The sequence below is a fragment of the Trichosurus vulpecula genome, chromosome 2 (assembly GCF_011100635.1).
Source record: "Trichosurus vulpecula isolate mTriVul1 chromosome 2, mTriVul1.pri, whole genome shotgun sequence".
Taxonomy (NCBI): Eukaryota; Metazoa; Chordata; class Mammalia; order Diprotodontia; family Phalangeridae; genus Trichosurus; species Trichosurus vulpecula.
Window position 1 is genome coordinate 342,605,439 of NC_050574.1, and position 12,319 is coordinate 342,617,757.

Sequence of the window (12,319 nt, forward strand, 5' to 3'; positions counted from 1 at the left end):
TTCAAAAAAACAAAACAAAACGCTGAAAGAGGTCATGAATAGTCAGACATGACTGAACAATAGAAAATCATAGAAAAAATTAGTGATTTAAAGAAGGAATGAGATAAGAAAAAATGCTAAAAAACAAATATATCTATGGAAAATATAAGAAAATATAATTCTAATTTTAAATGTCAGTGAACTCACCAACCAGTTAAGATGAAATTGATGAAGGATTGAAAAAGAAACAAAACATGTCAACCTGTTGCTTATAAGAAACACATCTAAAAAAGCAAAGATGAACACAATCAAAATGAGATTCTTTAACAAAATTTACTAGACCAAAGGTGAATTCCAAAGAGTATGATTTATAGTCATGCTATCCTCAAAGTTGAAACAAAAATTCACATTTTTATAATGTTTTTATGCTTTCAAACATGGCCAATTTTCCTAAAGGTACAATGCACAGGTAATAAATATGTGTATTACTTTCTCTTCTGTGTTGGTAGGCAAAATGGGCTCCTTAGCACTTAGTTCAACAAGTGCCCTTGAATAGTTTGGCTTTTGTTCCATTTGAGTAATTGAGTGTATTTCGTTGAGCCTTACTAAGTGCTAAGCCCAGGCCCAAACCCTTATTAGGTGTAAAACCTATGTGGGTGTGAATTGGCAACTAAGGTGGGGCCCAAGGTGGGGCTAACTCCAGGGAGGGCCTAGTTTACAAGTCTGGGACAGCACCACCCCTGATGCTGAAAAAGATATAAAAACCAGGAGTTGGCTGTCTTTTCCTTGGAACAGCAGTGGTGGAGTGTGACTCTGGGCCAGCCCTCTTCTGAGCTCCCAGTCTGAACCTACATATTGGTAACTATGAATTTGTACTGGATCTGTCTGTTGATGTTTATAATTTGTTTGTATGTTGCTCTGAAGTTCAGGGTGCTGGCCTTCTCCCCTGAACTAAGTAACTAATATTTGTATGCTGAATTAAAGTGAGCTTGTCAACCCCTTTAACCTTGCTTTCCTTATTAAGGCAGATCAAAAGAACCTGTGCTGTTGGCAGCTTTCCAGGTGCTGTCTGTGGGTGGATCTTACACCCCCACAGAAGTTGCTAGCCAGATCGTTGAAACAGTAATTTGCAGATATCTATCAAATCTTAATTTTATAAAATTCATGACTGGTCTTTACGTTACTTCTTGTTTATCTCTTGTTTAGATTTACCTACATTTGAGGGGATATATTGAGATCCCTAATTAATGTAGTTTTACTGTCTATTTCTTCTTATAAATAGAAGTATTTAATGCCATGCCATTTGGAGAATATATGTTAAATATTGATATTAATTGTTTCTCAATGGTGCCTTTAAAGATAATGTAAACATAAATTCTAATTTATCACTTTTAAGCAAGTTTATACTTATTGGTTCCTTATTTAAGAACATGATTGCCTACTCCTGAGTTTTTATATTCTCAACAAGCATAAGTGATTTTGTTCTTACTCCTTATTTTAATTCTGTGTGAATCTTTCTGCCACGTGCACTTGTAAAAACACGTATTACTAGATTCTGCTTTGCTATGCTATTACCCACATCTTTTTATGAATGAGTTAATCCCATTCACATTTTTAATTGTTAATTTCATATTTTGTTCCATTTGATCCTTTTCCCTCTACCTCCAATCTTGCTACTCTTTATAAAGAAGGTGTTAAGAGAAAAATGTGCTCAACACTACTGATCTATATTTGATATATTTTTTTCATTCGCTCCTCTTCTTTTTCCTTCATGCAGTCCTATACCACAGATTCTTTCCCTTACTTTCCTTTCCACCTTCCAAAGATGGAATATGTTTCCTTTATGGTTAATATTCCCCTGCTACACTCCCTTCTCTACAATAACTCCTCATCACATCCTCCATACCAATTTCCTTTCCTTTTTTCTATCTTTTTTAAGTCTAATATATTTCTTCAACAAACTCCTTGTGTTTGGGTGTATTTGTGTGTGTGTATTTTCAACCCTCTTCTATCCAATTCAGATGAAAGTAAAATTCATGTATAGTCTACTTCCCCATCCCTTCCTCCATGTTTGAATAATCTTCTTTCCCACCCATCCTAATTAAGCCCCTTCTTTTCGCTTTATTCCCTAAAGTATTCCTTTTTTCTTCCCTTTTCATCTTTTTCTCGTTAGGTTATCAAGACAAAATAAACTCCTCCCAGGTTTTCTATCTTATTTACTCTCTCAATGCTTTTTATTAGAATATAATCATTTCATCATTTTATTTTGTTGCTGTTCAGTCTTTTCATCTTGTCCAACTCTTCGTGACTCCATTTGGAGTTTTCTTGTCAAAGATACTGGAGTGGTCTACCATTTCCTTCTGCAGCTCATTTTACAGATGAGAAAATTGAGTCAAACAAGATTAAGTGACTTAAGGACACAGAGCTAGTACTTTTCTAAGGACAGATTTGAATGAGTCTTCTTGACTCCAGGCCCTTCACTGTATCCACTGCAACACCTAGCTGCCCTTCATCATTGCATAATTCCTTCCAGTTGCTCAGACTTATTAACATTTGTATGTTTCCCTTGACTCTGCTGTTACCTTTCAAAGTATCCACTCAGTTCTGTTCTCTTCACTGGGAATATTTGAAAGCACTTTATTTCACGAGAGGCTCAATTTCCCTCCTAAAACTCAGCTTTGCCAAGTAAGATGCTATCTTTTTATAAAAAGATTTTGTCTTATCTTTTTATCTTTGTGGTGGTAAGATTTTATCTTTCGCCTCCTAGAATATTGTATTCCAAGCTCTTTTCTACTTTAGTGGTCGTTGCTAGGCTTTGGGTAATCCTGACTATGGTTTCTTGGTACTTGAACTCTTTCTTTTCGGATGCTTGAGGTGTTTTTTGTTTGTTTGTTTTGCCCACTCATCCTGAAAGCTATGGTTTTAGCTAGCATGCTCTGGGGGGATTTCCTGTCAGAGTTTCTTTCAGGGAGTAACCATCAAATTATTTTACCCTCTCATTCTAATACATAGTTTTAATTCATGATGTAGAAAATATTATCTAGCATTTTTGATGGTTGATATTTTCTGGTAGAATAAAAATTCTTATGTTATTTTATATTATCTCTCCTTGGCTGGTTTTCCCTGCCAGGTTTTTTTTTTTTTGTTTTATGTTTTCTGTTATTTTTCAACCTTTTCATTTTGTTTAATATTTTCTGTCATCTCATGAAGTCATTGTTTTCTATCCGGTACAATCTAATCTTCAGGGAGTTTGTTAATTGAGTAAGTTTTGAACCTCCTATACTAATCTGTTTGTGTTTGTTTTTTTGTTGTTGTTTTTTGTTTATTTGTTTTTAGTGAAGGGTAATTTAATATACTGAACCATATTTTAAAAGAAAACTATACTGTCTTTCTGATCAAACAAGAATGTTGCCAAGTTCACCTGTAACAGTTCATGTCTTACAGGCACATTTTCACACAATGACTAAAGAACATTTGGTTTGCTCTTTAATTAGTTCATAAAAATTATGCTGTGTTGATTCTTGAGATTTTTCTGGCTCCATTTCTTGATAATCTATCAACTTCTTCATTGCCTACAAACCCTGAATGACCAGGTGTGTCTGTGCCTTGAACAAGTGTATTGAGCTTAACATATTTTTGTTAATAACATCTTTTCATACACTTGTTTTCCAGCCATTTTTAATCCTATTATTTTCTTGAGCTCCATCATAAAACCAGAGTTTCACCTCTTCTCAAGCGCCCATAGTGCTTTTGGCAAATTTTTATTCTTATTTCCGTTTTTGCTTGTATGAGGTAAAACTTTTTTCTTTTGAGTTTGTCTTGAGTATGTCCCTGGTTCTTTAACATTTCCAATTCACTGATGTTTACTTATGTTAGTTAATTTTTTTTAAGAACAAGGCAATTTATTAATGAATCTGGTCTAGTTTGTCTTAATGTTTCTTGTTGGCAGCTGCCACCTGTCCAGCAACTCTGTCCAGGTCTCTCTGTCCCTGAGGTGTCAGCTTCCAGCCCCTATCCTGGTCCTTTTCCACCATCTTGAGGCCTTCCAAGGCTTGCAGGACCCTCCGGGCCACGCTCTTGGAGCCCCTGCTGAAGTGACTGGGCATGACCCCGTTGCGCTGGCGCCCCCCGTAGATCTTGGTCACGCCGGCCCCGCCTCGGAGGTAAAGGTGCCAGGCCGTGGAGGCAGCCCGGGTGTAGAACCAGTTCTCGTCGTAGGGCGCCAGCTCCTTACGTTTAGCCAACTTGACCGGGTCCACCCATTCGGGGACTTTCAGCTTCCCTGACTTTTTCAGGAAAGCGGCCAGGGCCCGGACGAACTCCTGCTGATTCACGTCCTTCACCGTGACTCCGGGCATCGTGCGGGCTCCGTGCAGCCAGCCAGGGGAAAAGCGTTAGTTAATTTTTTTTTCGGTTTATTCTTGAATTTGGAATTTCTGTTAGGACTAGGCTCTGTATACTTACAGAGGAAATGGTGAACTCTTTAGTGGTTGCTACTGATTTATATTATTTAGGACTTTGGTAAAGAAAATTGTTTTATTTTTCAAGTGCCTCAGGAGTATCTAGGCAGGGCTCTGTCCCAATGTAGTATTTGTAGCAAGAAAATGGGGTATATTTCGTATCTGGGTTGATTTGTCAGTGATGGACAGGACTGGAGTTTGTATAAGTAGCTCCTAACTTCAGGCCCAGTCCTCTATCCACTAGGCCACCAATTGCCTATGTATACAAACATATGTAATACACACATACATGTATACATATACGTATAAAAGTGGTTAAATTATATGAACCAACAGTTTGTAAGACAATTGCAAGCTTTTAATAACTATACAAAAGAATATTCTGAATTACTAAAACAAAACTAAAACAAAAAGAGAAAGACATACAAATCACAGCAGTTATGAGGTTTCACCTGACACTCAACAAATTAGCAAAAACTGAAAGACGAAAATAGTTCATGTTGGAAGGTTTGTGGAAAGACAGGTACTTCAGTGCTCTTTTGGAGGAGTTCTGAATTGGCCTAAATGCTCTGGAAAGCTATATGGAATTATTGCTAAAGCAATAAGGTATAAGAGAATGCCCAAGCTTTTATTACACATATACCTTAAAGATTTCAACAATACAAGAATGACCCATACATACCAAAATATTTATAGCAGCATTTTTCCTGAATTGGAAACAAAGTAGACATCCATTCATTGGGGAATGAATAAGCATTCCCTGGTACAGGAATATAATAGCATATTACCATTAAGAAATAAAGAATATAATGAAGCATATATGAACAAACGAATGTAAGATAAGCAAAACCAGAAAGACATGAATGCATAGTGACTACAATAATGCAAATAGAAATAACAATTAAAAATTGAAAATGAATTGTAACAAAGTACCGTGCCAAATTTGGCTCCAAAGAAGAACTTTAGAAGAAATCTCCTGCTTTTTACTTTACAGACCCGGGGGACTATGGGTGTAGAATATTATAACTAATATATGACTTTTTATAGGTTGTTTAGTTTTCTTGAACTTTCCCCCCACACACATACACTTCTATTATTCTTTGTCATGTGATGAACTTTTTAGAAGGTAACACATTGGAAAATGCAGATAATGTATAAACAAAAAGATAAAATACAATATTGTTTTAATTTTTAAAAAGTGGATGGCCTGGACAAATATGGCCAGGTCCAAAGCATCTTAATCATTATAATATAGAATGTTAGCCTAAGAGGTCAAGTTTAATAACAATACCACAGGATACCAAATTTCAATTCAGTGTTTACATCCTGGGATTATTTATTTCTTATTTAGAAAGCCATAGGAATAAAATAAAAGCCACATTCACTGATTTGTGTTTTCACAGTATTTATGAAATAATTGATAGGTTGTCATTTTGAGTTGACAGACTTTTTTGCAAACTCCCTCTATTTAATCTACTGTCATATATGATTTGCTTGCATTCTCAAAATGCCTTATACTTGTTTGATGACCTTAAAGCCATGAAAGATTGGCCTCTGGTGATGACATAGCTAAGAAATATGACCTTTATTACTTAACATTGGGAATATTTCTACATCTATTTAGCTGAAAAGCAGAGATTCTGGATTAACATTGGCTACAGATAGAATTCTTTTGATTAGTAGAATCAATCATGAGGGATCTTCAAGGATTTCAAACAATCTGCCACTTCTTTTGGTTTTGCATATAAATAACCAGCTTGAAAGCATGCCTTTGAGAGCACAGTGAAGAGAGGTAACAAGAAATAGCTTGCTTTTATTTACTTTCTTGTTCTTTTAAGTTATAAAACCCCTGGATACCATTTTGAGATAGCCACCTATTAATGGTGGCTCGATGACCTCCTGATAGATAGAAAACTTTTAGAGGAAACCAAGGAAGAAAGAAATTAGTGGGCAGTATTAATTATACAGAACTGTCCAATTAAGTGTGTGTATGTATATATCTATACACACACACACATATAAAACATGTGTGTATGTATATATGTGTGTGTGTGTGTGTGTGTGTGTGTGTGTGTGTGTGTGTGTATGTATATGTATACATACCTGTATGGAGAGGGGCAGGGGAAGGAGAATGGTTTGTCCACAACTACATTAAAGAACAGAGTTTTTAAGGAGAACTAGGTTTAGAAGTTGGCAGAATAGGTGTGACCATTCCCCATCTGTTTTGCTGAAGTCTGAAATTCCACAGCTAGAGATTCATTCTTTTCCTTTATAAATAACCCTGGGGAGAGGCGAAAGAGAAAGCCATAATTTAGAATGTAGAATCAATGAATTTATCAGTGTTTTTTCTTTGATTTTGAGGAGAAAAAGAGGTGGGAAGGGGGAAGCAATTACTGGCTACTTTGAGTACAGGAATGTAGTAGCTCCATGAATTTGCTGTATAGGGAGACATAGGTTCCAAAGCATGTAGATCCTCAGAATTTGAGAGCAAGATTATAAAATTTCAATTTATGAAACTAAAACTAATAAGAATTTATAGAAGTAGATGGGAATAGTCATACAAATAAAGCTTCTCAAACAATATCCTACCCCTAAAATATGGTTTGTAAAATACATATGTAGTAACACTAAAGTGTCTTCCAATTCTCGTTAAGAAGTCTAGATGTCCCCTTAAACACTTTCAGGGAGATAACTAATCTAAAATATAACGGGATGTAAACTAATTCATTGTCATAGAAACATGAACTCTTAGTGGTAAAATCAACTTAAGATCATCTAGACCTCCACCCTAAATTTTGAGTTGAGGAGATTGAGACACCAAGATACTAAGTGACTTGCTATGGTCACACAGCTAGTAAGTGATAAAACTATGAATTGATTTCAAGGTTCCTGCTTCCAGGGCAAGTGCTATTTTGTTCCTTAACTAATTTTTATATTATATAGTTCTGAGGCTGCTAACCACCCTGGTTGTCCTTCCCTTCATGTGTGGCAGTCTCCTTCCTGAAACATAGTGCCTGAACAGAATACAGTAACCCAGACATGATCTGACCAGGGAAGAGTTCACTGTGGGTCTATCTCCCGTTATTTTTAGTGCCATTATATATATTATACATTAATTCAGCTTAGAATTACATTAGCATTTTTGCTGATCACATTATACTGTTAACTCATATTGAATGCACTAAAACACTCAGTCCTTATTTGCACAGATTGTTACCTACCCGTATTTCCCACCATCTTCTACTTGTACACCCAATCTTTTGAACTGGAGTATAGGACTATACAATTATCCTTATTCAATTTTGTGCTATTATATTTTGTCCACCCCTCTGACCTGTCAGGACTCCTTTGGTTCCCGTTCATCCACTTTATCCATACCAACACCACCCCAACTTTGTGGTATTTATGTATTTGATAGGCATTACATCTAGACATCTCCCTGTAGAAATAATGTTGAAGAGAACATGGCTAAAGATAGAGGCCTGTTGCAGACAACTAGTTGGCATTGGTCCATGAAATATCACTTCTTGAGACAATTCACACAGAGTTCAGAATCCATGCAACCGTACCCTCATCCAGTTCATGTGTCTACATCTCACCTGTGAGCATATCATGAGAGCTTCTGACAAAAGACTTGTTGAGATACAAATGTGTCTATGGTATTCCACTGATTGACCAGACTAGTAACTATTTCAAAAAGCATTATGCTATCGTAACACTTTTCTTGTTTCCTACTCTAGGGGAACAGGTTTTCTGAGAAGCTAATAGAGTCCCTGAGCAATAGGCATATCTCTCTTTGTAAATAAGATAGGTACAACACATAGAGTGAACTCATTGGGGGGGGGGGGGAGAACAACAGATACAACGACAACATTATAAAGACAGTTTTGAAAGATCTAAGCACTCATTTTCAGAGGACCAATTAGAGGTAGCAGGGTAGCACACTGTAGGGAGCTTTAGGCCATGAAGACCTGAGTTCAAATCCAATCTTGTATACTTAGTAGTTGTGTAACCCTAGGCAAATTATTTAACTTCTGTTTCCTCAGTTTCTTCAACAGTAAAATGGGTGGCCATAATAACATCACCTACCTTGCAGCTTTGTTTTACATCTCATATGAGATATATTTGCAAAAGTCACTTACTAAGGTGCTTGGCTTGTAGTGGGTACTATATAAAATGCTTATTTCCTTTCCCTTTCCCTTCCCAATGAGAAAGCATGTTATGTGCTTTCTAACAGAGAGATATATTGAGCTCGAGATGCATAACTTGTTTTGGATGTGAGAGATACAGGGATTTCTTTTGTATGCCTATGTATATATGTTACAAGTTTTTTTTTCTTTTTCTTTTCCATTTGTAGGCGAGAAGTAGAGAAGATCAATTTTTATTAATTAAAAATAATTGAATGTTTTTAAAAGATAGGTATATCAGGATATCAGAGCCTGATGCTGTGGTTTCTATTAAGATCATCTTAGTTCCATCACTGCAATGGCAAGTAAAGTGGGACTTCTCCTTGACTTTTGTTTTGGAATGCTTCTCAGCACTGAGGCAATCAAATGCCTTTGAGCCTTGCCTTTGTTTCAATCAAGAGTCTTTGATTGAATCAGGAGTCTTTGAAGACCTGCTTAAGTCACTGCAAGGCCTAGGTCACATGGGTTTGAGTTGCATGGTTGTGATACCCTCTGACCCTGAAGAAGTATATGTATACTCTGAGGTTAGCATTTTGCTTTGGGGGCTAACTCATTGGAAGACTGTTCTTGTGATTTAGTTAGACAAGACTCTGGGTAGTAGCTGTTGGAGCCCCTCCCCCTTTGAAAACCCAGATGTTGCTGCTTCTCTCTTTGGTAACTGTATGTACTGCTATAGTTAGATGGTTAGAAGCCTGCCTACTGATTTGTGTTTATTTCTTCTGTTTATATAATCTACGCTTGTAATTTCTGTTCCTATTCTCTCTGAAGTTCAGGTTGCTGGCTTTTCCCCCTGAACTAAATGAATGACATATGTTTGTTTAATTAAAGTAAGATTGTAAAGTTGCTTTCCTTAGAAAAGCAGGTCAAAGAACCTGTGCTAGCAGCCCTCATGTGTGGTGGTGTTATTGGTCTTACACAGCCACAGTACTGGCAAGTAGCATTGTTGTTACAATTACTTAAAAAAATACAGACTAGATGGTTCAGTAGAAAGGCATTGGATTTGGAGTGAGTAAATCTACATTTGAATCACAGCACTTCACTTACTAGTAGTCTAATCTTGGACATGCATATCTTTTCTGGACCTCAGTTTTCTCCTCTGTTAAACGGGGGAAAGAGGGTTGGGCTATGTGACCTCCAAGGTCTCATCTATTTCTCAGGCTATAAGCCTATAATCCTAGGTAATCAACTTCTTTACTCAGCAAAGCAAACCTTATTTTAATTGGATTTATTTTTTTTCCTTCTGGGAAAAGAATGTGCTGATAGACCTAGTACAAATGTCCCAGTCCACTGGGCTGTGATGTTTCTTAGTGCAAATTAATGAATTCACATGCCAGTTAATAGTACAGTTCCTGTAAGTTTGGTAAGTGAGAGTTAGTAGCCTCTTTGCCCTTGAATGAGGTGATAAAATCAAGTTCCTAAGCCCCTAATACTTAGGGCTAGGGGTTGGGCCCAGATTTATCTAAAGAAACTTTTTGGGCTTCTCTTCCTGTGCCTTCCTGGGAACTGATATTCAGAGTCAAAGGGCATTGACCAGTATAGACACAGGGATAAGAACTGTACCTGATAAGTAAATTGTTGTTCAGTTGTGTCCGACTAACCCCATTTGGGATTTTCTTGGCAAAGATCCTAGGGTGGTTTGCCATTCCCTTCTCTAGGTCATTGTACGCATGAAGAAACTGAGGCAAATGGGGTAAAATTATTTACTCAAGGTCACACAGCTAGTAAGTGTCTGAGGCCAAATTTGAACTCAGGTCTTCCTGACTCTGGGCCCAGCACTCTATCCACTTTGCCACCTAGCTGCCCCAATAATAAGTAAGTACAAAACCTGTTTCAGCTTCTTAGACTGCTCAACCCATACCAGATATGAACAGTGCCCTCAGGGCTATATTGTAAGGGAAGATAACCTGAGCAAAATCCACAAATCTTTTATTTGTAACAGTGTCCAACAGGATCCCCAGGCCTGCAATTCTGAAAGAACAACAAATTAACAAAACCCTGAATTCTTCAGGCCACCAGTTTTGATAATTGGAGCTAAGCACCTTCTTTCCCTTACCTCCTTCACTTGTCTTTTTCACAAATCTTCTGAATTTTCAGGTTACCCCTTTCCTTCTGACTACCTTATCTGACCTGTAGACGTTCTTATCCTTTTCCTCCTTTTAGGGTAGTTCGGATTTTTCTCCCTCCTTCTATCCTCTTCATTTTCACATGGTCATTTTCTCAATTGTCCCAGAGACTTCTACTAAAACTACATTCTGTGAACCACATAAAAAATTAATCCCACCAATGTAGGCACCCAGGAGGCCTAGCCTTAAACCCCTTGTGGCCCTTCTTTATCAACATATTAACTACATGACTATAGGCCTCAAGATGGCCATGCAAGGAGTCTTTAAATGAAGAGTTTCTAACCTTTTTCATATTATGGATCACTTTGGCAGTCTGGTGAAGCCTTCAGGTCACTTCTTGAAATAATTATCTTAAATGCATTAAATAAACTAAATAGAATTACAAAAGCAAGTAATTTTAGTGGAGAACTTTTTTTTTTTTAAAAAGAAGTTCACAAACCTGAGATTAAGAACCCATATTCTGAATTCTTTCTACCTGCTTCTCAATATGGCCAGGCCTGGCCATGATTATGAGTTGTAGAAGTTTCATATTTCATGTAGAAGTCATTTGTACACAAAAGACTAAATACAGACTAATGTCTGCAGCAGAGAACAATTAGTGAATTAATGAATTGTGCCAAATTTTATGATCCTCTTTACAAAGGTAATTGTTGATTTAAGAAATGCATTTTGCCTTGAAGATAGTATATTTGTAAAAGAAAATGGCTTTGCAGCGATTTTGCTGGCATGCTAGAACTTCAAAAGTGAATTAGCATTTCACAACAGGGAACAGAGCTCAGTCAACCTTTCCTTTACTAAAACAGTAATGAAGTCATAAAGCTTTCCCTAAACAAGCAGTTAGCAGTGGGAGGTGAAGTGTTAACTTAAGCTTAACTAAGGAATTTATCAATCTTTCTTTCCCTGCCACAGACACTAGTCTTAAAGCAAGAGTTCTTAATCTGGTATCTGTAAGTTTCATTTAAAAAAAATTCAATAATAGTATTTCAATATAATTGGTTTCCTTTACAATCTTGTGTATTTCATGCATTTAAAGTTACTATTCTCAGTAGGGATCTCTGAGCTTCAACAGAGTACCAAAGGGAACCCTGACACACACAAAATTAAGAATTCTTATGATAAAGTCTAAAGCCAACAAACATACACACCAGTTTATTTTTTTGTTTGCTTACTTTTTTTTTTCCAGACCTGTGATTTTATTTGTGAAGTACGTTCCTATTATGTAAATCCTCTCTATCAATGCAAATCTACCTCGTCTGTAAATGTAGTCTGACTATTTTCTGGGGGCACTAAGAGGTTAAAAGATTTTTCCAGGGTCACACAGCTAGAATTGACCTGAGTAGGAACAGGAACCCAGGCCTTCCTCTGAGGCTGGGCATTATTCACTATGTCACTCTGTCTCTCGGAGAGTTATTCACTTATAATGTTCATTTGTGCTAATGATTTGCATTCAAAACTTTTTTTTTTCTTTTGAAAATTAGATTAGATTTCTGGGCTGAAAATTCAGTGGCTTGTCCCTTTTTGACCAGGACACTGATAAGCCCCATGAATTTAAATTTATGGATTCTCTTGT

General features: G+C 36.7%; 1 protein-coding gene across 1 annotated transcript; it reads right to left on the bottom strand.

Annotated features, from left to right (window-relative positions):
• Positions 1–3,869: 3,869 nt before the first annotated feature.
• LOC118839621 (40S ribosomal protein S19-like) lies at positions 3,870–4,364 on the bottom strand. Its single transcript, XM_036747115.1, has one exon. The coding sequence runs from the start codon at positions 4,335–4,337 to the stop codon at positions 3,909–3,911; it is 429 nt and encodes a 142-aa protein (XP_036603010.1). The 5' UTR covers positions 4,338–4,364; the 3' UTR covers positions 3,870–3,908.
• Positions 4,365–12,319: the final 7,955 nt, after the last annotated feature.